This window comes from Cynoglossus semilaevis, chromosome 19 (assembly GCF_000523025.1).
Source record: "Cynoglossus semilaevis isolate Cse_v1.0 chromosome 19, Cse_v1.0, whole genome shotgun sequence".
Classification (NCBI taxonomy): Eukaryota; Metazoa; Chordata; class Actinopteri; order Pleuronectiformes; family Cynoglossidae; genus Cynoglossus; species Cynoglossus semilaevis.
The window spans coordinates 10,279,341-10,300,441 of NC_024325.1; the positions used below are offsets into that span (position 1 = coordinate 10,279,341).

At 41.0% G+C, this 21,101-nt stretch overlaps 1 protein-coding gene across 1 annotated transcript in view; it reads right to left on the reverse strand.

The window, feature by feature from the left end:
* The window catches only part of nbeaa (neurobeachin a), a 113,301-nt gene that overhangs the window by 85,735 nt on the left and 6,465 nt on the right, over positions 1–21,101 (reverse strand). Inside the window, exon 3 of the mRNA XM_017041719.2 lies at positions 18,523–18,925. Within this exon, the coding sequence (XP_016897208.1) occupies positions 18,523–18,834 (312 nt within the window). The 5' untranslated portion in view covers positions 18,835–18,925. The remainder of the gene's footprint in view (positions 1–18,522; positions 18,926–21,101) is intronic.

Consider the following 21,101-nt stretch of genomic DNA (forward strand, 5'->3'; position numbering starts at 1 on the left):
CAAGTAAGAGTATCAAAGAGTGAAAACACGAAAAAAGGAAAACTGTACTGTGAAAAGAATCACCTTAAGTACGATGGGCGCAAGTAGCAGGTGCTACGCAGGCCTCCAGCCAAGTACGAAAACACTCACATCTGAACCTTGTAGAGTTCAGAAAATGATGTTCTTACTATAGTTACTGTACTGTACTGTTCTGGACTACTTACAGTGTACACATCTAAAACAAAAGAGGTTTCATCTCTATAATGTTTTAAGGTCAAACGCTATTATTTTAGAAGAAGAAAAAAAGGAAAGTGATCCATTTTTAGCTCCGGCATTTATGACAGGCATCTATGAGGGCATGTCATTTTTTGTCTCGTGTTCATCGAAGGGTTTTTGTCATCATTCCCTTTGCTTGACTGCTAATAAGATGAAAAAGAAGACAAAGGGAGAGAGGGAACAGAAAAAGGAGTTCCCTTCGTCTCCAAATGAGGCAGCCACTACTTTAGATGTCATCCACTAGGAGGAAGATTAAAAGTGGAAGTGGAGACTGCGAGAAAGTGAGGTCAAAACCAGGTGTCAGAAACTGGCTAGAAAAGAGAGCTGCAGTGAGATTCATGTGTGTGTGTGACTGTGTGGGAAAGCGACGAGAAAAGACAAACGGAGCAGAATCTTTTTTTCAGCACCACAGGCAGCTCCCGCTTCCTCAGCTGACAAGTACAATAGAACGCCTTCAGAAAGACACAAAAATGGATTGTCAAACAGCCAGTAGTGCAACTGTTACAGTTAGTGCCTATCAATACCATTAACATTTTCAAGGACATGAACTGCAGCCATGGCTCCATGTTTGGTCAATGCCAAAACAACACAGTACAGCACTGTTTCAAAGCTAATAATCCGGGAGGAAAACACATGCACGTGTAAACACACTGCAGCCAGGTGACCACGAGGCTGAGCAACTCTAACGTTCAAAATGTCTAAAACCTTATTGGCCAAAGAGGTTTATCCACAACGAGTAATTAAGCGCCGTCACATGCTGTTGGACGACAAACGCATTTCTTTTCCTACTTGTCGGAACAAACACAAACATCATTGCATTATTGCTCAGTGTTAGTGGCAGATTTCACAAAGAACAGAACCAAACAGTTAACAGGCGATTTAGGAGAAACTGATGGGAAAAACATCAAACATCAAACAAATTCACTGTCTGTCTATATATGTATATATGTATATAGACAGACACATATTTTATTGCATATAGATATATACATATATATACATATATGTTTATATATTTATATATGTATATATATATATACATACATGTATATATATATATACATATATATTTATATATGTATACATGTATATGCAATATAGACATTCTGTCTGTCTACTATCATTGTGATAATACAATCCAATGTTTTTTTGCAACCCCGCTAACAAGGTTTATGTTTTAGCATCCGTTGATAAACTTCTGGTATAATTACCACAGGTAATCTGATGATTAGTCAGATTAAAAACAGTCGGACCAAGGTTAGCGTTACCCTTATAACCTTATATAGTCTATTAATGTGGTTGAATGTAAGTCTTGTGTTTATCCAGTAGAAAATACTAACAGGAAGTATGTTTTTAGTATTTTTTAGAGTATTTGTGGATTTTTCTAGTACCATGCCTTTAGGCTACAATAATAAACACTGTGCCTTCTCATGAATAAATTTACATCATTTTTATGCAGCCCTATACTGACTCGGGCCACAGACTTTGAAATTGAGTTCAACCAGTCATTTCATATTAGCTGTTATTTCTTGCCTTCAGAGAGAATTCTGTCATAACTAATCACATGTATATGTGTTTTTTTCATCGTATTGTTGGGAGAATTGATTGTTGTGTTAATTGTTGTGTAAAATGATCAAGGGACTATCTAAAAGAAAATCGTTTCTGCATAACACTACCTGAGGAACACAGTGCCAATTAACTCACAGTGACACACTGTTCTTCCCACGTCGGTCTTACCAGTGACCTGTTGACATGTCTATTTATACTCTGCTATGACAACTCTATATACAGCTTTTCTATCACGCTCATTCACACAGTTCAGAACAGTAAAAAGGTGTACTGTTGAACAGGACCTAGGATTGAACTACTTGGCGTCTTTTAGGAAAATGAGGAATTCTACGAATTTTCGACCAAAGCTCAAAATTCATCAAGCAGGCCGGATTGAACACCCTAGCGGGCCGGTTTTGGCCCGCGGGCCATATGTTTGACACCCTGCTCTAAAGCAAAAGCATGTACTACTTGCTATATATAATAATACAATCCATACACAAAAAGGTCAACAGGTACAAATTGTTCCTCAGATCAGGCTCCACTCAGTTTAAATGCCCTTTCGTGGCATTTAATAAATTAGCAGACCCAGAACCTTGGGCAGGTTAAGTGTCAATCTTTAACAATTTCCTTTTTAAAATGAAAAGGATCCAGCGAGCAACTTTTGTCAGCTGAGAACAAAGAGGTCCAGCGGAGGGTGAGAACATCTAAATTGTCAAGGCACAAAAAGAAAAACGAAGAAAAACTGAAGGGAAAAAGAGACCAAACGTCAGGGGAGAAAAATAGCATCCGTGAGTAGTGGTGACTGAGAGGGCACCATTGAGAGGACAGCATAAAACAAATGAGGCGTGCTCCTAAATCTCCCGGACACAGCAGGAGAAAAAGGTGCAAGTCGAATGGTGAAGTGTAGGAGTGCACTGTCAAGGTGTTATTGAGGACAAGAAGGAAGTCAATTTTACTGGCTTTTCAAATGTCTTTCCCTCCAGACTGGCAGTAACAAGGGCTTGCTTGTGTGCTATGTCAAGGGAGTCTTGGAAGAAAGAACCGCAGGCTGGAAAAGGGACTGTACTTTAACAAGGCCTCCATTCCTGATCTACTGTCTCCACTCCAGCATGTTGGATTTCAAAGGAGAGCATCACGTATGTTGTCAACACCTCAGTGGGTATAACACAGATGAAAACAGACGCATGACGTTCGCCGCAGGACGATTTTGTATCGACAAAACCATGCAGGTATTTCAGAGCTTTCTCTTTTACTTTAATGCAAGATTCGTACATATTGTCCATGCATTTTTATGCTTGTGTCGCTGCCCTAAAGCAGACTCAATCAAGGTAATGAACATAAAGAATTCCCCTCATTGATGGGCGGCACCCACCACTGCACCTCTTCAAGAAACGCTGGAATGTTCTAGGTTTGATAGCACCATCAGTCATCTGCCCACTGCTGCAGTACAGTGATGAGGCAGTTTCACTTCACCACCCCTAGGACCACCAGAAAGTTCTGGGTTCGGTACAACCTCTGATCTTCAATTCCCAAATTGGGTTGCGTCAGAAAGGACGTCCAGCATAAGAAAGAAAAAAACTGAAAACACAGTGCGGTCCACTGCTGTGGACCCCGGTGATGAAAGGACAGGCTGTAAATGATTTTTCCTCAATGCATAAATTATGGGAAAAAATATAAGCAGTGGGAAGTAAAAAAAAAAAACCAGTGAAACAGTTGAAACAGTTACATAAGACATAGTCATACTAGTGATAACTGGTCAGAGATGCTGCAAAGATGCCTGTTGTTGTGTTCTGGGATCTCTTAGAGAAAGGGATGCAAAAGATACGGCCGGCGGGCCAATTTTGGCCCACTACGGTGTTCAATCCGGCCCACTTGATGCATTTTAAAAATAAAAATAAAATACACAAACACTTCATGTTCAGGTAAAATTATATTTCATTAAATAATAATAATAATAATAATAAATATCAAATATACTTACATATATACTATTATATAATATAAACATTGATTGTTTTTTGGTCCGGCCCACATAACATCTAATTAGGCTGTATGTGGCCCATGAACCAAAACGAATTTGATACCCTTTTTTAGGGGCAGTGGTGCCCTGGTGGTTAAAGCAGGACTTGCGTCTGGAAGGCTGCAGGTTCTAGAACAAGGCCCTTTGTTACAAAGAAACCTGAAAGGCTTAGTCAAAATTCCCAGAAGCACCTGGGAACTGTGTTTCAGTCCTGATGACATATTTTTACATAATTATCCAAAAATCTGAAGGAAAACCATCCCCATAAGGAAACATTGCCGGGGTAGCATCATACTGTAGCTTGGGTCTGTTTTTTTACAGTAAAACTGGTCAAGAAAAACTTTTTGTCGGAGTAGTACTGTCTAAAACCGTTCACAAATCCCAGTTTACTTTAGGGACAAAAGTCTAAATGCTGGTGAGAGAAATAAAAATTAGGAAGAAATTAAAAGTTTCAAGTTTTTGGGAAGAAAATGAATCCCTGTTACTTATCTAAATTAACAAAGTAATGGATTTCACGGTAAAAATTTAAAGTTTAAAAATAGCGAAAAACCCAAATCTAAACCTCAGATATTTTGACAATTCCAAACGCTTAATAAAATGTCTCCGCTGCCAGGTGTTGGCTCCAGAGGAAATCACTTCGGACTGAACAACAGTTCAGAGAGTCTGTGTGTGTCTGTGTGTGAGGCAGGTGCAGAGGAGCTGCTGCTTGGTTCAAAGGTCATCAGATAAGTCTGGCAGACCTGCCTCAGGCCAGACTGGTGACCAAACATAGTCTTTAATCTGTTTGTTTGGTCCAGACAAGTGTTGTCTGCACACACACACACACACACACACACAGAGAGACCTACAGGAACACACACAGGGACAAAACCAAACGCGTATGTGTTGGTCATTCCTTCTAGAACAATAGAGGCCACTGTTCCGTTGGCCCGTAGCCGGTGCAGGATAAGAGAGGCAGTAATCCATCATCACAAGACAGGATTAGGAATCACACAAACACACTCGTGCAGAAACACCCACAGACAGATGAAAATTTTGTGGAGCGTGTAATTGAAGGAGAAGACCACACACACTGGACAGATAATCAGGAGTGGCCGTAGAAAGGAGCTACAAACCAGGGGGAAAGGATTCAAAAACTGACTTCATTTCCAAACGTATCTTCATATATTAAAATACTTTGTGGGCTCTGCACTAACTTCACCTGTTTCTTTGGCAGCTCTTTGGTGCTGCAGGCCTGTCACCACATCAGTTCTACTTCTGACTGTCTCTTTCACACGTGGACAGCGGCGAGGACACACTGTCGGAAGCGCACGTTTTTTTTTTTTAAGAACGGGAGACACAGCAGGGGAAGGGAAGCAGTTTTGAGAAGCGTCGGCTGCTTTTGAAGCAGAGCCTTTAAAGATAATCATTTCAAGTTTGCGTTGGCGCTGATGATTGAAGATCCAAGATGTGGATCTCATGATTAAACAATACATTTTTACATAAACTATGGGATAATGGGATTTCATTTTCTTTAATGTATCACTGAGATACTTAATAACAAACCCTTGGGTTGGTGTGATTCCTACACTGGTCATCCTGCAGGAATCATGAAAAGTAACAGACTGATTGTTATAAATGACTGTAGGTTACATAACTTGGAATCTGTTTCTGCAAGAAAATGAACCATTTACATTACAAACAACAAAGATAGAAGGAGAACAGTCGATATCTATAATTCATACGGTGGAGAAAATACTGAAATACCAACGAGTCCTCAGCTTTGTCCGAAAACACTTTATATAAAAATCCTTCTTATGTCTGGATAGTATTGAAAGAAAAAACTCTGTCTGGAAAGTGAAAGACAAAATCACTGCTGTGGAGGCACAAAAACACAAAATGGCAAAAGTTCATGGTTCACACTGGAAATAAAAGTTCAGAATTACTTGAAGAAACACTTAACAAGATTAATAAGTGGAGACGCTGCACACAGAGCAGACCAGATAATCAAAGTGGTCAGTCCAGACAAGAACACCTCTCCTTATTATTGGATTACAAATATTTAAGATACTCTTTAAGGCAGGCATGGGCAAACTAAGACCCAGGGGCCGGATGTGGCCAAACAACCTACATTCCAGAGTAAACAACAAACCAAATCGAGTGTTTTTGCACGCAGCCATAAAAAAAAACTTATTTATATTATCAATTATAGATCTGCCTTAGCCCTAGCTGCTACACCCACTGACCCGGCCCCCCTGTTGATTTTAGGATCATTTGCGGCCTGCGAGTCAAAAAGCCAAACAATCTACATTCCAGAGTAAAAAACCAAATTGAGTCTCTAGGTATTCTAGTGTTTTTGCACGCAGCCATAAAAAAAAACTATTAGAAACGAGACAAATCTTTGACTCTTATGGGATTACAGGATTTAAAAAGCTCTACAGTCTATATAGTCACACTCTGAAGTCATTTTAGAGAGAGATGGAACAATGTTTTTTCTCCTAGTTTGAATGAACTCTGTAGTACATTTTAAATGAGGAAAAAAAAGAATTTGTCCATAAAGATTATTGAACAAAAAAGGATTTCAGTTCACTAAAATAACTCAATCTCCGTGACTAACGTGTCCATCTGTAGTAGAACCCATGTGGTAACGTATGTGAAACGCGACACGAGCTGAATTATGGCTGTACACTCACTCCATCCATAATTTGTATTCAAGCTGATGTTTTTCCTGGAACAGGAGCCAGAACACAGCGGGAGGTGTGGTGTGAAGGAGGGCGGAGGGGAGGGGGGAGCAGTGTGATGTCAGGTTGGTAGCACAATGAGTCACCTCCGCTGCCAGGTGTTGGCTGCACAATCTCTGCCTCCTCCTCTGTGTTCTCCACTCTTTCAGAGTGAGAAAGTGTTTGAAATAGTGGTGGGAGAGAAAACCAGGCCTGGCCTGTTGTTCGTGGACGATAAATCCTGTTAATGGCACTGGTGTCAGGAGAAATAAGAGCAGGTGACTTCTGACAAATCAACTATTCACTTTCTGCTGCCCCAATACTGACATCCCTATATATTTGGGATGTTTGATAATGCAGTTTTTGAAGAAGAAAAAAATCTGCAATCTTCTTATTTTTTTTTTTCAGATTTGGAAGCAGTAATAAATCCATATGGCTTGGCACCATGATCAACTGTGCCTTTCCTAGAGAAATACTGGCATGCAGATGAAACTGAACCCTCAACCTTCCAACATGAGAGTTCTCCCACTGAACCTCCCAAAGAGAAAACATGAAAAATACTGGATAAACAGGTGGTACAGTGGGTAGAGGAACTGCTTTTTAAACGTTTCAGGATTTACTCACTGGCAGTTCGATTTCAGAGTTTAATTTATAAAAAGTGTGAAAATTGTGTTCTGAGCCATAAATAAACTGAAGTACACTATGTTAAGGATGAGAAAAATGGCCTCTTCTCCCAGAATTCCTTCTGATATTTTCATGGACTGAACCACTGAACTCATTTTCACCTATTATAAATAACCAAAACAAAAATCACATATGACGGTGAAATTAAAGATAAAGATCTTTAGTAATTTAGTGATCCCTGGTTATGATTATGTAACATCTTCAACACTTCTGCTGTTTTTCCTGTTTACTACACGTCATCCATAGAAACTGCTTATCTATTAAACTGCCTTTATCTTTTCCCCCTATTTCTATTCCAGGAACTAGACAGTGGCCTGACCTTGGCTGAGCTGTACGCTCAATGAAGCTAAATACATTTCATTATTTGATTATTTTCTCAGTCACATGCTGCAAACACTACACTGGATCACCACACATTTTATTGGCTCTGCAAATCTGGCTCTGAAACAAAGTACGATTTTGAACTTAATGTTTCTACAAAGTATTTATTGTATTTTATCACGATCAGAGTAACCCTAATACAAGAAAAATTTATATTTAATGAAATATTTGACAAAACATCACTAACATGGAGTGTTTGTACATTTTTTCACTTTCAACATTCATCAAGTGGACCGTATTGATCCCCTGAGCGGGCCAGTTACCGCCCGCAGGCCATATGTTTGACACCCCTGCACAACTACACGATGTCCTGCATTACAGCTAGACAAAAAGGACTGAAAGCCCCTAGGGGTCCACCAGGGTACTGCAGTTGGGTTGTGAAATTGTAGCTCTATGTTGTGTACTTTGATTCATGCAGGGTAAAAAAACGCTAGTGCAGATTTTGAAAGGGAATGTCAATGCCACACGTAGTAACAAACTTGTTTTTTTTTGGGGGGGGGGGTTCTACGAGATGTCGACACTACAGCACAGCCAGCGTTCTTACAGAATGTTGTTATCAAGTGCAGTCTCCGTCCTCCACAGTTCTCACAAAGTTGTAACTTCACTCACTGACAGAGACCAGAACAGGCAGACCTGCCTTTACTGCGTGTGTGTGTGTGTGTGTGTGTGTGTGTATTTAACCAGCTCTGCTGCTGCACTGCTGCGGTGTTAGACAGTCATCGCGACGTTCAAAGAAAAGGCAGAGAACAAAGATACCTACTGTGTCTGCTGTTTTAACTCATCTTTGGAGTAAACAAAACATCACACAGGCATTTGTTTTCCTCCTCAATAAATCACGTTGTCCTGTACAACAACCCAGGCTGAACGTTTGGAACATCGTGCTTTAGTATTTTACTTCAGCTGTGGATATTTGTTCAAAGTCTGGCTAATTATGACATTTCACAAACGGATGTGATTGCAATCTTCCATATTAACATATTAGAATTATTTTTGCCTTTTTATCCAACCTTATAATTTGCTTTTCTGACATGAGATATGCCACTGGCTAATAAAGGGAATTACTCAAATGTAAGATAGAGATTTTGTATTATTTGTATGCACATTCTTTTATTAAATGTTCCTTATTTTGTGTTATTTTCCTTTTTCTTAGCTTTTGACTAACATTTTGCCGTGTTTATGTTACTATATCGAGCCAGTTCCCCTCATCTTAAGGGAACACCACTGTGTGCAGACAGAAGTAATAAGAAACTTTAAGAAAAAAAGTTTGAAATGTTTACTCTCAAGAGTAGCTCTTCTCACACTTTAATATGGTGTTAAATGACTTTTTGAAGCTACAGTTGTTCCTGCTGCAGGGTAGGGTCGAGCTCGACGTCGTCAGTGAGATAGTCGTCCGAAATGAAGCGAAATACCATTAGCTGTCGAAGGCACCAAAAACACACACACGCACAAACACAAGCCTTCGGCCTTTGCGGTATGCAGCATGATGAATGGCTACACACTTAGCTATACTTTAGAGAAGAGCAGTGCATGTGTGAGAGAGATAGATATAGAGAGAGAGAGAGAGAGAGAGCGACAGAGCAAAAGAGAGAGAGAGAGACAGAGGGAGAGAGTGGAGCCAAGGGAGAGAAGCGAAGTAGGCCAGCATGAATATAAAATCACGCCTGCCAGCCAATAATGTGCTACAAGAGGGACAGAAGCAGCATGTATGTGTGCGTGTGTGTGTGTGTGTGTGTGTCGATGTCGGTGCATTCTGGTTTGATTTGAGTGTGTTGCCACAGAATAATTGTGCAGATGAAGGTGTAGCGGACTAAAGCGAAGGGTTTTGCAGGGATGCTCATTTATCAGCTCTCCCTCAGATGTCAAGGGTGCTGCTGCTCACCGGCATACAAACGCCAGCTAATTCAAACACAGCAGCTTGTTACAGCTCACAGATCAGTGCGTTGCAGGGGTGCCAGACTGACGTGCAAACAAAGAGACAAATATACAGGGCAGACACACGCATACAGCAGGGTACGGTTTTAGTACTAAAGAGCATTATTGACACACAGTATCGATCGAAATACTACTACAAAACACTATTGTCATCGTATTGATTTTTCCTTCTTTTACGATGTTTGCCAGTGGTGCCAAAAGGCCATAAGGAGACATGGTTAGGACAGGAATTATTTTGTAATATAATGACTAAACACACAGATGCCTGGGGGAATCTGACATACACTATTGTAGCTTGGAGAAAGACTAACTTTTAGCAGAATTACATTTTGCTGATCACATTAATATCAATAAAAATACCAACTGGGAAGAACCATTTTTGTGTGTAAACACAACTCTTACAAATTAATTTTAATTTGACAATATTTCAATACTTTCATTTTTTTTTGTTACCAATTGTAAGTTAAAGTGAATTATTATAAGATATTATAATAATATATTGGTGAAGAATAAATGAGTGTGTGCATTCAGGAAAAGCATCAGTAAAATGATGATCACACAAGTGTATGACTGACAACTGTTTCCTTGGCACTGATATCAGAAAGCAGCCACGAGCGGTCGCCAAGATCTTTAAATTCTAGGAAACCTAAATAAATGAACAGAATTATTATAATTATAATGAGTAAATGAATGGTAAAATAATTACATCAGCGGCAGTGGGGGTAATAAAGCATATACTGTAGCTTTGAGGGAAATACATGTTTAGCTTGGCAGTAACTGCATCAGCAGGAAGTGGCGGGCCGTTAGCATATCTTGTAGCAGATGATGTCTGGGCTCCGACGACAGTGTCTGTGCGCAGGCAAACTGATTTGTTAGAGCAGCCCCGAGAAAAGGCCTCGAACATTTCTTTACGTTTACGAGGACAGAAAATACATCAGTGTTTATGAATCTAACAAGGGCTTGAAAGCTCTTGCAGCTGTTGTGCTGCTCCACAGTCCCATCACCGTCTTCACAAATGGAAGGTGAAGCCAACTACACAAGAAAGGCAGCGTCTTGTTTATTAGTATAAACAGCTACCACAGATATGAGAAGGGCACTCATTTACTTGAAATGTGGGGATAAGTGGACGGGGACGAGGCAGAGGAATGGTACCGCAGACAGCTCCATTACCTCCTTACAAAAATGGATCAGCCACTTCCATCCCCCATCTGCCGCAACCTACCACCACAGAGCCGGGGAGATAGGGATGAGAACGCACTGAGAGGTTAGAGAGATGGATGTATTTAACAAAGACCGAGAAATAAGGGCAAAAGGAGAAAGTGCAGAAGTAACAAAAAGAAAAAGGCGCCATTGAGCCGGAATAGAACTGTTTTCCACTTGTTTGCCCCATTCCCAGTAGATATGCTCACCTAAAATCTGACATGGCTTATCCTCTGAGAAATCCCAGCATCTGTAAATAGCAGCTAACGATGGATGAGGAGGAATATAGAGAAGTAGAGCAGATCTGAAGCAGCGAGGTGAATGCATTTAGTGGACTTTACTTTAGGCCTGAAGAAAAACCAGTCTGGACAGTGAGAAGCAGGAAGAAGCAGCACTGTGAAATTCCAACAACAAATCCATAAATGGTTCATTTACTCACTTCCTGTTTCTCACTGTCTTTTGTTGCCTAATATAGCCTCTAGTCAAATGTATTAAAATCAAACCACATACAAATACAATGATCACATGACATACAGTAGGAATAGGAATCCAGGATGACTGTAAATCAGCAGCCAAGCTGCATGACTGCCATCAACTTTGGCTAAAAGTCACACTAAAATAGAACACATCAACTCGACACTTAGAGCCAGTGACATCACTGGCCATGCTAACGACTTTAAAAGTCAATGTTTAGTTGTTGGAAGGAAACGACAGCAACCTATTTCATTTCATCTGTGAACGACTACATTATTACCTTAAAAACGCTCAGCCGACTATTCAGCGAAGGATTACGCTGAGCTTGTGGCGACGCTCTGCACTGAGCGGATTTGGAAGCATATACGGGACATTGTGACATTTAGATTTGTTAATCGGGTCATTTTTTATGTTTTCGCCTAACTGTCAACCCATGGAGAAATTCGTCTTTCATGCAGTGGCTTTCCCCCACTGCATGGAAACAAAAAAAATGCGGCATTTCACTAAAAACATTTACCAAACTAACGAGCTGCATCTGAGGGAGAAAAAAATTGCCAATTAAAACTTAAAATGTCAGGTCATCTCAAACCTGATTGGTGCTTAACACAAAGATTGTGCCGTGGCTCCTATTCACCATAGGACTCCTACTGTACTAAGAACCTTTCACTCCTCAATGACCAGGAGCAGATGGGAGGAGGGCAGGGACACAGAGAGCAGGATGAGGCTCCACGGGGGAGCTGGAACTCATCAGACCCCCACAGAACACCGTACAGCTGGACCTGCCATGCCTGAGAACGAAGGCAGCACCTGAATGACAATCAGAGACTTTTCACTTTTCCATCTAAATATCTCTGAAGATGTCTCATCATGTGCCTTGTCTTCTGTGTTTCCTCAATCCGTTTTCGACGTAGAGGAGGATCCTCCTCACATCTTCCTCTTCCTCACCTCTCTCGCTCCCTCTCCGGCTCATGCAGTCACGCAGGGGTCAAAACGACCCAGCTGGGTGATAAATCGCAAAGTCATGGATGACCTTGCAGCTGAAGCCACACCCTCTCTCCTCAACATCACAAGCACATGTGTGTGTTTGTGTGTGTACACACTGTGATAGGGCACTTTAAATCTCTCTCACACACACACACACACACACACCCTGGCCCCCATCAGTACTAATCCCACTTTCACTCCATGTTACTCCTTCACTGTAACCTCCAGGCACAAACTGACTGTATACAGCCTTACATCAGCATCTCACCGAGGACTCAGCGGTGTGGATCTACAGTCTGAAACTGTTTCTGTTGAAATTTTTTTTTTGTTTTTTTTGTTTTCAAAAACCTCTCTTTACTGCAGCAAACGTTTGCCCCTCCCTCTCTCTCCTGGATACACCTGCAGTTCTGTTGTGTAATCGTCAATTCACTGAGAGTAAGGCAAAGTAACACGCATACCACTCCGAGTTTAAACTCTGAATTAATTAGCCGGCCAAATATTAATTAGAACTAACTGCAATAATAAGGCTTTGCATATAATTAGCTAATCCATGACTAATTGACTACATTATTAGTCAACAACTGCTACTGTCGTTGCTAATTAAATATGAGACATGTTTCAAACAAAACACAGAGACATGATCACTTTCAAATAATAGACACACTGATCAACTTATTGGACAATTATCTGAATGTTAGGTCACAAATCAAGTGATGTATTTAAAAAATATTAAAAACAAAAATAATGCCTTATAAATTGTATGTAACTGCTAAGAATGTTGGCATCAGCCAAAACAAGATGGAATCATTCTATGTCACTGACCAAATAAATATCTAAGTCAAAATCACAGCCTGGAAAAAGGCACCTTCACTATTAATGCAAAGTAAGGGCAGGAAAAAAAAAATCAAGTGTGTTGTTCCTTGTGCACATAACAGGCTTGATTGTTATTCCTCTTCACGGCTCATGCAGGACAATTACAGCGCTGCGGGGAAACAGCGATTATGCCCCGAGTCTGCAACCACAGGGCAGCCATGGAACCATCCTATTAAACACTGACATTTGAAACCACCTCAAGGCAAAACAACAAACACTGACAACAACTTACATGCACGTCATGTGGGCTGGAACTAAATGTCTAAATGTGCCTGTCGAGGCAATTTTCAATGAAGCAGACGATCAAGAATCGGTGCGTCCCTCGTGAACACTTGAACGTTACAAGAACCTGTGTACTTGTTAGCGTTTATGCGTACGTGTGCTGACTCCGCTAACCGTGTGGACTCACTTTATCTGGTGACCTTGACAGATGTGAAGTGTGTGGACAAGAATAATGAGATGTTTGCTAACAGAGTGACTCAGTGGGACGGCTCAGAGGGAGCAGATGGGGACCGACACCGTCGACCACTTCCTTATTGCATCCGAAGGAAGACCAAAATACGAACGGCTTGCATGAAAACCCAGAATGCACGAGGCCACCATTTTTCTTTTTTTTTGTGGATGTTTTGATCCTCCGCAAACTACAACGCAACCAGAAAAAGCTGACTATAAATAAGCACAGCTGGTGGATGCACTAAGCCCGACAAAGTGACAGCAGTGTCTGTAGACGCCTCTGAACTCTCAATTCTTCAAATAAAAGACATGACAGCGCAGCTTAGACGGATGGATTTGTCTCCCCAATATCTCTGCCACCAACATGACAAGGAACAACAAATACCAGTGCAAGGTAGAAGTGGCTGACCTTCACTTATTTGGGATTTCAGCCCAGACTACCACCACCACCACGGCAATAACAAAAAAAGAAAAGAAGAATATCCTCAGTGGAGATGGCAAAGGAGTAAATGGCTCCGTCATCACACCAGAAAGTGGATCCAAAACTTTTTGGCCCGTGACCACAAAACAGAGTCGTCATCTGATAAGAGAATGGATGAGCCTCAAAGGTCAAGAACTACCGCTTGTCTTTAACAGCTCTTACACCTGCGGCAGCAGCAGATGTACCGGCATCCTGTCTCCTGTCGCCGTCACATAGTTTTTAACTCCGCGTCACATCTGCAAACATGGGTTGACACAGATATACTGGAGAGACAGTACATGTGTTAAAATAATAATACAGGTATAGAAGTATAACTACAAATTTGTAAATAATGTATATGCAGAACAAGAACACTACTAAGTTCTTAGAAATTATATACTTTCTTTTAAAAATGATTCGACAGCTTTTCCTCAGTAAAGATCCAAATGGCTTCAGATAAGGAGCTCTGTGTACCTTTAGGTTTAGTGGCGGCACACTGTGTTCCATCACCTACGTAAAGGGTGTCCAAATGTTTAACAAGAGGAACCTGGTTTGATGATGTCGAAATATCCCAAGGCCAACTGCACCTCCTCTGACACTTGAAACTTGAAGTAAGTGTCCTATAAAAGTACTACGTTTTAACAGAGCTAATAAGAACCACCTTATAAGATGTGATTGAATTCATGACATTTTGCTGTATTTTAATGTTAGTACAATCACAAACAATTACAATCAGAACTGGTATTTCACAAAAGTTGAGTTTTTTTAAGGATTACCAACGGCTACTACTCTGTATGTGATCTTATAGGCTGAGATACAATCATGGGAAGGAATTTCAACAACACATTTTCACCACTAGATATCACAAAATTCAAAGTATTTATCAAAATATAACTAGATACACTACTCTGAAATAATTATTTTAAGCAAAATGCAAATATGGCTGTAATATACCCAGTGGCCAGCAGGGAGGGTGTTTGTTTCCCCGCAAAAATATTCAATAATAGTCATATTTACATTATTCACATATGAAGTTGGTTGTGAATTCAATTTAAGAGTATATATTTAGAAAATAAATTTATATATATATATATATGCACTAATTTGAGCTGGCTAGCATTAGCTAGCTTCATGTCTGTTTCTAAGAAACTAAAAATCATCGTTATGTAACATAAGCAGCATAAAGAACTAATAATGTTGTAAAAACATTATGTAGGCCAGACATTTACCATTTACAACATAGCCAAATATATATAGCTCAGAAATGTTTTAAGCTTAAGTTACAAAATATAGTAAAGCGGTTACACTTTTTACTATCACGCATTGACATATGTTTTAAATTCAGAATTTAAATATTCATATATTGCTGGCTAGCATTAGCTAGCTTCATGTCTGTTTCTAAGAAACTAACATTGACATATGTTTTAAATTCAAAATTCAGAATTTAAATATTCATATATTTTATGATTTAAGCTCCTGTATATTGGAGCGTTAAGTGTTGGAATGTTACAGTGAAGAATGTTCATCCATAAACACACATCTGTACGAGCAGCTGTTACTGAACCCAACACAGTACACATTTGACTTTTGGCCAGAATTTGGTTCCCAATTTTATAGAAAACATCTGCAAAAATGAATTGAGCAGTGGAAATAAACATGTATAAACTAAGCCGTGGGTCGCATAGGATCTGGGCCATACGCTATACGCACCTTACAGACAAATGTGGTACATGTTTGACCTTGACGATTATTCTTGGTTAATTCTTTTTTTTTTTTCAGATAGATAATTCAACTTAAGTCCATCACTTGGTTATTTACTCTGAGCTGATTATTCCTCTCACAGTTACTCATGCCATAAAACCATTGAACAAACAGAGAGACAGTCAGACGAAGACAGGAGAGTACAGTGACAGAAGCCCGGAAGTGGAGAGCAGCACCAGGTGGTATAGCGTCTGGAGGCAGGCAGTCAAAGAGCAGTGTTGCCTTGACAACTGTGATGCCTGCTGATGGTAATAGCTTAGCACCTCGGTACCAGCACCCACACACACACACACACACACAAACACACGAGCACCAAGTGTGTGGTTTTATAAGTTTGCCCTCTGAAGCGTCACCTTTATTTAAAACAACTATTATTAGAGCTCATGTGGTTAACACACACACACACACACACAGTTTTCCAGCAGTGTTTACAGACTAATCCTGATCCAGTTGTTTCATCCAGTATCAACATGAATGCAGCTCCAGAGCTAGGCTACAATCTCTGCTGTCCACCGTCACCCTTCCCTTACTTTCTTTACTTTTTTTCTCCAGTTCATGCCATGCCAAAGGGTCGGCGTCGCACCACAAAGCACAGGGAGCACGTCTGATCCAGCTGACAAGCCATCTGTTCAGCCAAGCTGCAGTGGGCTCTGATCAATACAGCCGGGGTAGATGGGGAATGTGGCTGCTGTGGTCACCCACATTGACTGGAATAATGGATCCGTTTTTAGGCCACAGTGGACTCATTGGAGCAGCAGCATGACCACTGAGGTTTCCTGCCTCCACACCTCTTTGTTTTACTCTTTTAATTAAGGTGCTGGGCAGCAGAATTCCCTTACAGCCTTAGCTATTGGCAGCTTCGCAACCACCACTGATTGCTCAATACCGGTTTTAGCCAGTACATCTAAATGCAAACACATCATCGCTTCTTCTTTTTTCTTTTTTTTCTTTAGAGTGTATCAGAGTCATGTTCACGTGCAGTTGCCAAAATGCAGTCGTTGAAATGAAACCGAGCAAATTCACTTCACTGCTCCGATCCGGACGGCTCCGGCATCCTCTCCTCCTGCGTTGCATCAGTTGGTGATTTCTAAGCACATAGCCACTGCAGCATCCTACCACCTCATCCTCCTCCTCCACTCTCTCTCTCCCTCTTTCCTCTCCTCCCCCACCCTCCCTCAAACCTCTTTACCCCTCCCTTTCCTCTCCACCTGCTTTTAAATGCATGGCGCTGCCCTTCCACACCAGTCCTCGCAAGCAGCCTGTCCAAAGTGAATGAGGATGCCATTGAAAACAGGACGGAGTGAGTCCAAAGCAAGGTAACGAGAGGGTTAACATGAGACCCAAAAAAAAAAAAGGAGACAAGGTCAGACGGAGCCGGCTGGACCCCCTGCTCCACCATGTAGTCACAATAATCAATGGAGACATGAGAGGCAACCTGAATCTGGATATCTGCTTGGTCTGACTGGCTGAGAGGAGAATGGAGAGACAGGCAGCCGTAGACTGTCCTGCTCAGAGCAGTCACTCAGTAAACAGGCCACTAATATCAAACACTGAAACACTCAGCCTCCAGATAACACTGCAGCTGAAGGGACTACACTGTGTACTGTTGTTACAATGTTTAAAACAACAATAATAAGCACTCGTTCACGTCTTTTGCAGCCAACCCCCGTTTGTGACAGATATTTAATATCATGCAGTAAACGCCACTGCCTGATACATGGGGATGGGGGGGCAGCCTGGCAGCATCCAGCATCCACGTCCCATATCCACCTCAGCCAATGGACTGTACACCTCCACACCGATCTGCTGCTGTGCATTTTAAACTGTTCCGTATGAGGGAACGCCGGTAAATGTAAAAAAGAAAAAAAAGAGCCAAAAACGTGAAAAACACATTCAGGATTCTACTCTGTGCTGAGACGGGCAGCGCAGGCCCAGCACCACCGACACAGCCTCGGACGGAGGTGGTGCGTAAAGATGGACGTGATTTGGCAACGCATATGTGACCCATAAATAACAGCACCGCCGTTTGAGGCACAGCGACATAAAGCACTGACCGCTTCACAGCCACCGTCACCTCCAACCATCACTCACTCTTAGCCCTGCGCACAGGACGCAGGGCCCTGCCTTTAACAATAGGCCTGTGCGTAATTTTTTGCCATGCTCTTAGACATATTTGCATTGATATAGCATTAATGCTAGCGGGCCTTTGTCCGCGTATAGCGCTGATGTGCAGCAGCGGCCGACGAGCGTATCGTTTCACATTAACCGAAGGAACGATTTAATCTCTTTTTGGCTCCTTGTTTGTGCGCAACGTTGACACGTTCGCTACAACCTGAGTCCGGGGGGTAGATGACGAGCTCCGGGTGTTTTATTTAAATAATAATAATAATAAATACAACACACACTTTGTCCCTCCCCTCCTCTGCTGGACTGTAAATGCATTTTCCTTCTTGCACCACAACCAGGTCATTTAGTCAACAATGGCTGGTGATTAGACTCCACTCCATGCCTTGGTGGGGTCACGTGCTCCATTCAGCTCCGCCACAGGGTTTGCAATAAAAGCGATTTATTTGTTGGGTCTCGAGCAAAGATGCTCCGTGTGACTGTTGTGTTTCAACTGCAGAAAACAACACTAAAATCTTACATCGATCCGCGAACAAACAAATGACATCATCCTCTGAAAGCCACACAACCGAGGGAGTGAAGCATCGTAAATAAAACATAGCGCGGCTCAGAGCGCACGGATTCTGCCTTTCTGTAGCTTCTACCTCTGTGTGGAAATGGCTCACACTCACCAGGTTCAGCACGGTCTCCACGATGTCCCTGTTGCTCACCTCCCCGACCTGGATCAGGCCCACCAGCACGGCGAATTTCATCTGGATATTCCTGATCGGGACAGCGGGGTTGATCACCCCGGCAGGGAGGACCATGGAGCCGGCTGCTGATACCATCCTTTCCCCCTGGGCGCCGGAGCCGGAGGTGGCGATCTGCTGCTGCTGCTGCTTTGAGGCAGATGAGGATGATGAGCCCGGCGGAGGGTGAGAGTCTGTGTCCGTGAGCGCAGAAGCGGAGCCCGGTGGTCCTGAAACCGGCTTCTCGCTCGACATTTCCCCTTGGAAACAGGGAGGAGAGGAGCGGCTGCCGCTGTCTCTCACACCTGCTCTATAAGCGCTGCTGCTGCTGCTGCTGCCGCCGCCGCTGCACAAGAACCTCCGAAGTGCACAGGGAGGGAAAAACACAAACGGGTCAGATTTGAAAAGAAATCCCCAATAAATTCACCCTATCCTCCTGGAAACATGTAGGAATTCATAGGGTTGGGAAAAGGATGGAGGTCTAACAGAACGGTAGCCTACTCTCTCTCTCTCTCTCTCTCTCTCTCCCTCTCTCTGTCTCTCTCTCATTGGCAGGTTGCAGTCAGTGCGGTCGTCGCGCATACAGCGCCTTGTTGACGCCCCCTGTCTGCGGTGGTGCGCTGCAGCCGCGCATGCGCATGGAAAGGGGAGGGTACTGAAGCAGAATAACATGGAGCCATCCAACCGTGGAAGCCTAACAGAAGACAGCATCTAAATGTCTGGGTTTTTATTATTTTTTATTATTTTTATTATTTTATCAGTTGAATTTAATTTTATTCATCTGGTATCTACTATTAAAAAACTATATTTGTATAGTCTAATAACAAACACATCGGACTTCAGAGTTTTAACTTTTGGATTTAGAAAAGAGAGGAGAAAATTTAGAAAATAGAACAGAATAGAACAACAACAGATTAAGCAGTATGTCAATCACAGAAGCTTCATTTAAAATATTTTAAAAGGGTATTTTGAAGAGAATTTTAATATTTTTGAAAAAAAAAGTAGCAGAATAAGGCTTAAAAAATGAATAATCATTAAAGATAAACAATAATGTTTCATATCAACTATAAAGAGTGGATATATCTCAGTAAAAAACAAATGCTGACGTTTCTCAGAGGGAGATTTCCACTGAAGAGGTCTGAAAAAAACTTTACAGACAGACTGACGAGACAAAAGCTGAAGGGAAATCATTTACCTTCACATTTTTATTTAAGGTTAAAATGATGAAAAACCACTTTAATTTCACTTCTGTAAAAAAAAAAAGCCAAAATAATTTCCAATAAATATGGTTTTAGATAAGAACGAAAACATTAACTATGGTGGTGGTTTCCAAAGTGGGGGACAGGGCCCTCTAAGGGGCGCAGAGTTCTTGCAGGTGTGGCCAGAACATGTCGAATTTTAATTTTTTTAAAATTATTATTATAATATTAGGGATTCATTTGTAAAAAAAATGTATTTCTTTTATTGTGTGAGCTCGACAACAAATGGTAGAGTCATGCAAAAAGGGTTGGGAACCACCCAACTAAAAAACACAGGTACATACTTTAGTACTGCAATACTATTACAAATATTACCAATAGCAAAGTGAAAATATTATTTTGTATAGTATAATATGTGGCAATATATAGCCACGTTTTGACAGATTGGGAGATCTGATATGTATATGATTTCTGTGGAGACTGACTACACACAGCAATGACTAATCTATAATTAAAGAGACATTTTCTTAGGAAAATGTCTAAAGCTATATGTACTGTGTCAGGATAGAGCTGACCTTGAATCCTCCAGGCAGCAGGCCTATTTTAAGGCCACTGGTGTATTTATAGTAGACTATTCTGGTGTGAAGCCTGAAATTCGTTGAATTTAATTTTATTCATCTGGTATCTACTATTAAAAAACTATATTTGTATAGTCTAATAACAAACACATCGGACTTCAGAGTTTTAACTTTTGGATTTAGAAAAGAGAGGAGAAAATTTAGAAAATAGAACAGAATAGAACAACAACAGATTAAGCAGTATGTCAATCACAGAAGCTTCATTTAAAATATTTTAAAAGGGTATTTTGAAGAGAATTTTAATATTTTTGAAAAAAAAAGTAGGCAGAATAGGCTTAAAAAATGAATAATCATTAAAGATAAACAATAATGTTTCATATCAACTATAAAGAGTGGATATATCTCAGTAAAAAACAAATGCTGACGTTTCTCAGAAGGAGATTTCCACTGAAGAGGTCTGAAAAAAACTTTACAGACAGACTGACGAGACAAAAGCTGAAGGGAAATCATTTACCTTCACATTTTTATTTAAGGTTAAAATGATGAAAAACCACTTTAATTTCACTTCTGTAAAAAAAAAAAGCCAAAATAATTTCCAATAAATATGGTTTTAGATAAGAACGAAAACATTAACTATGGTGGTGGTTTCCAAAGTGGGGGACAGGGCCCTCTAAGGGGCGCAGAGTTCTTGCAGGTGTGGCCAGAACATGTCGAATTTTAATTTTTTTAAAATTATTATTATAAT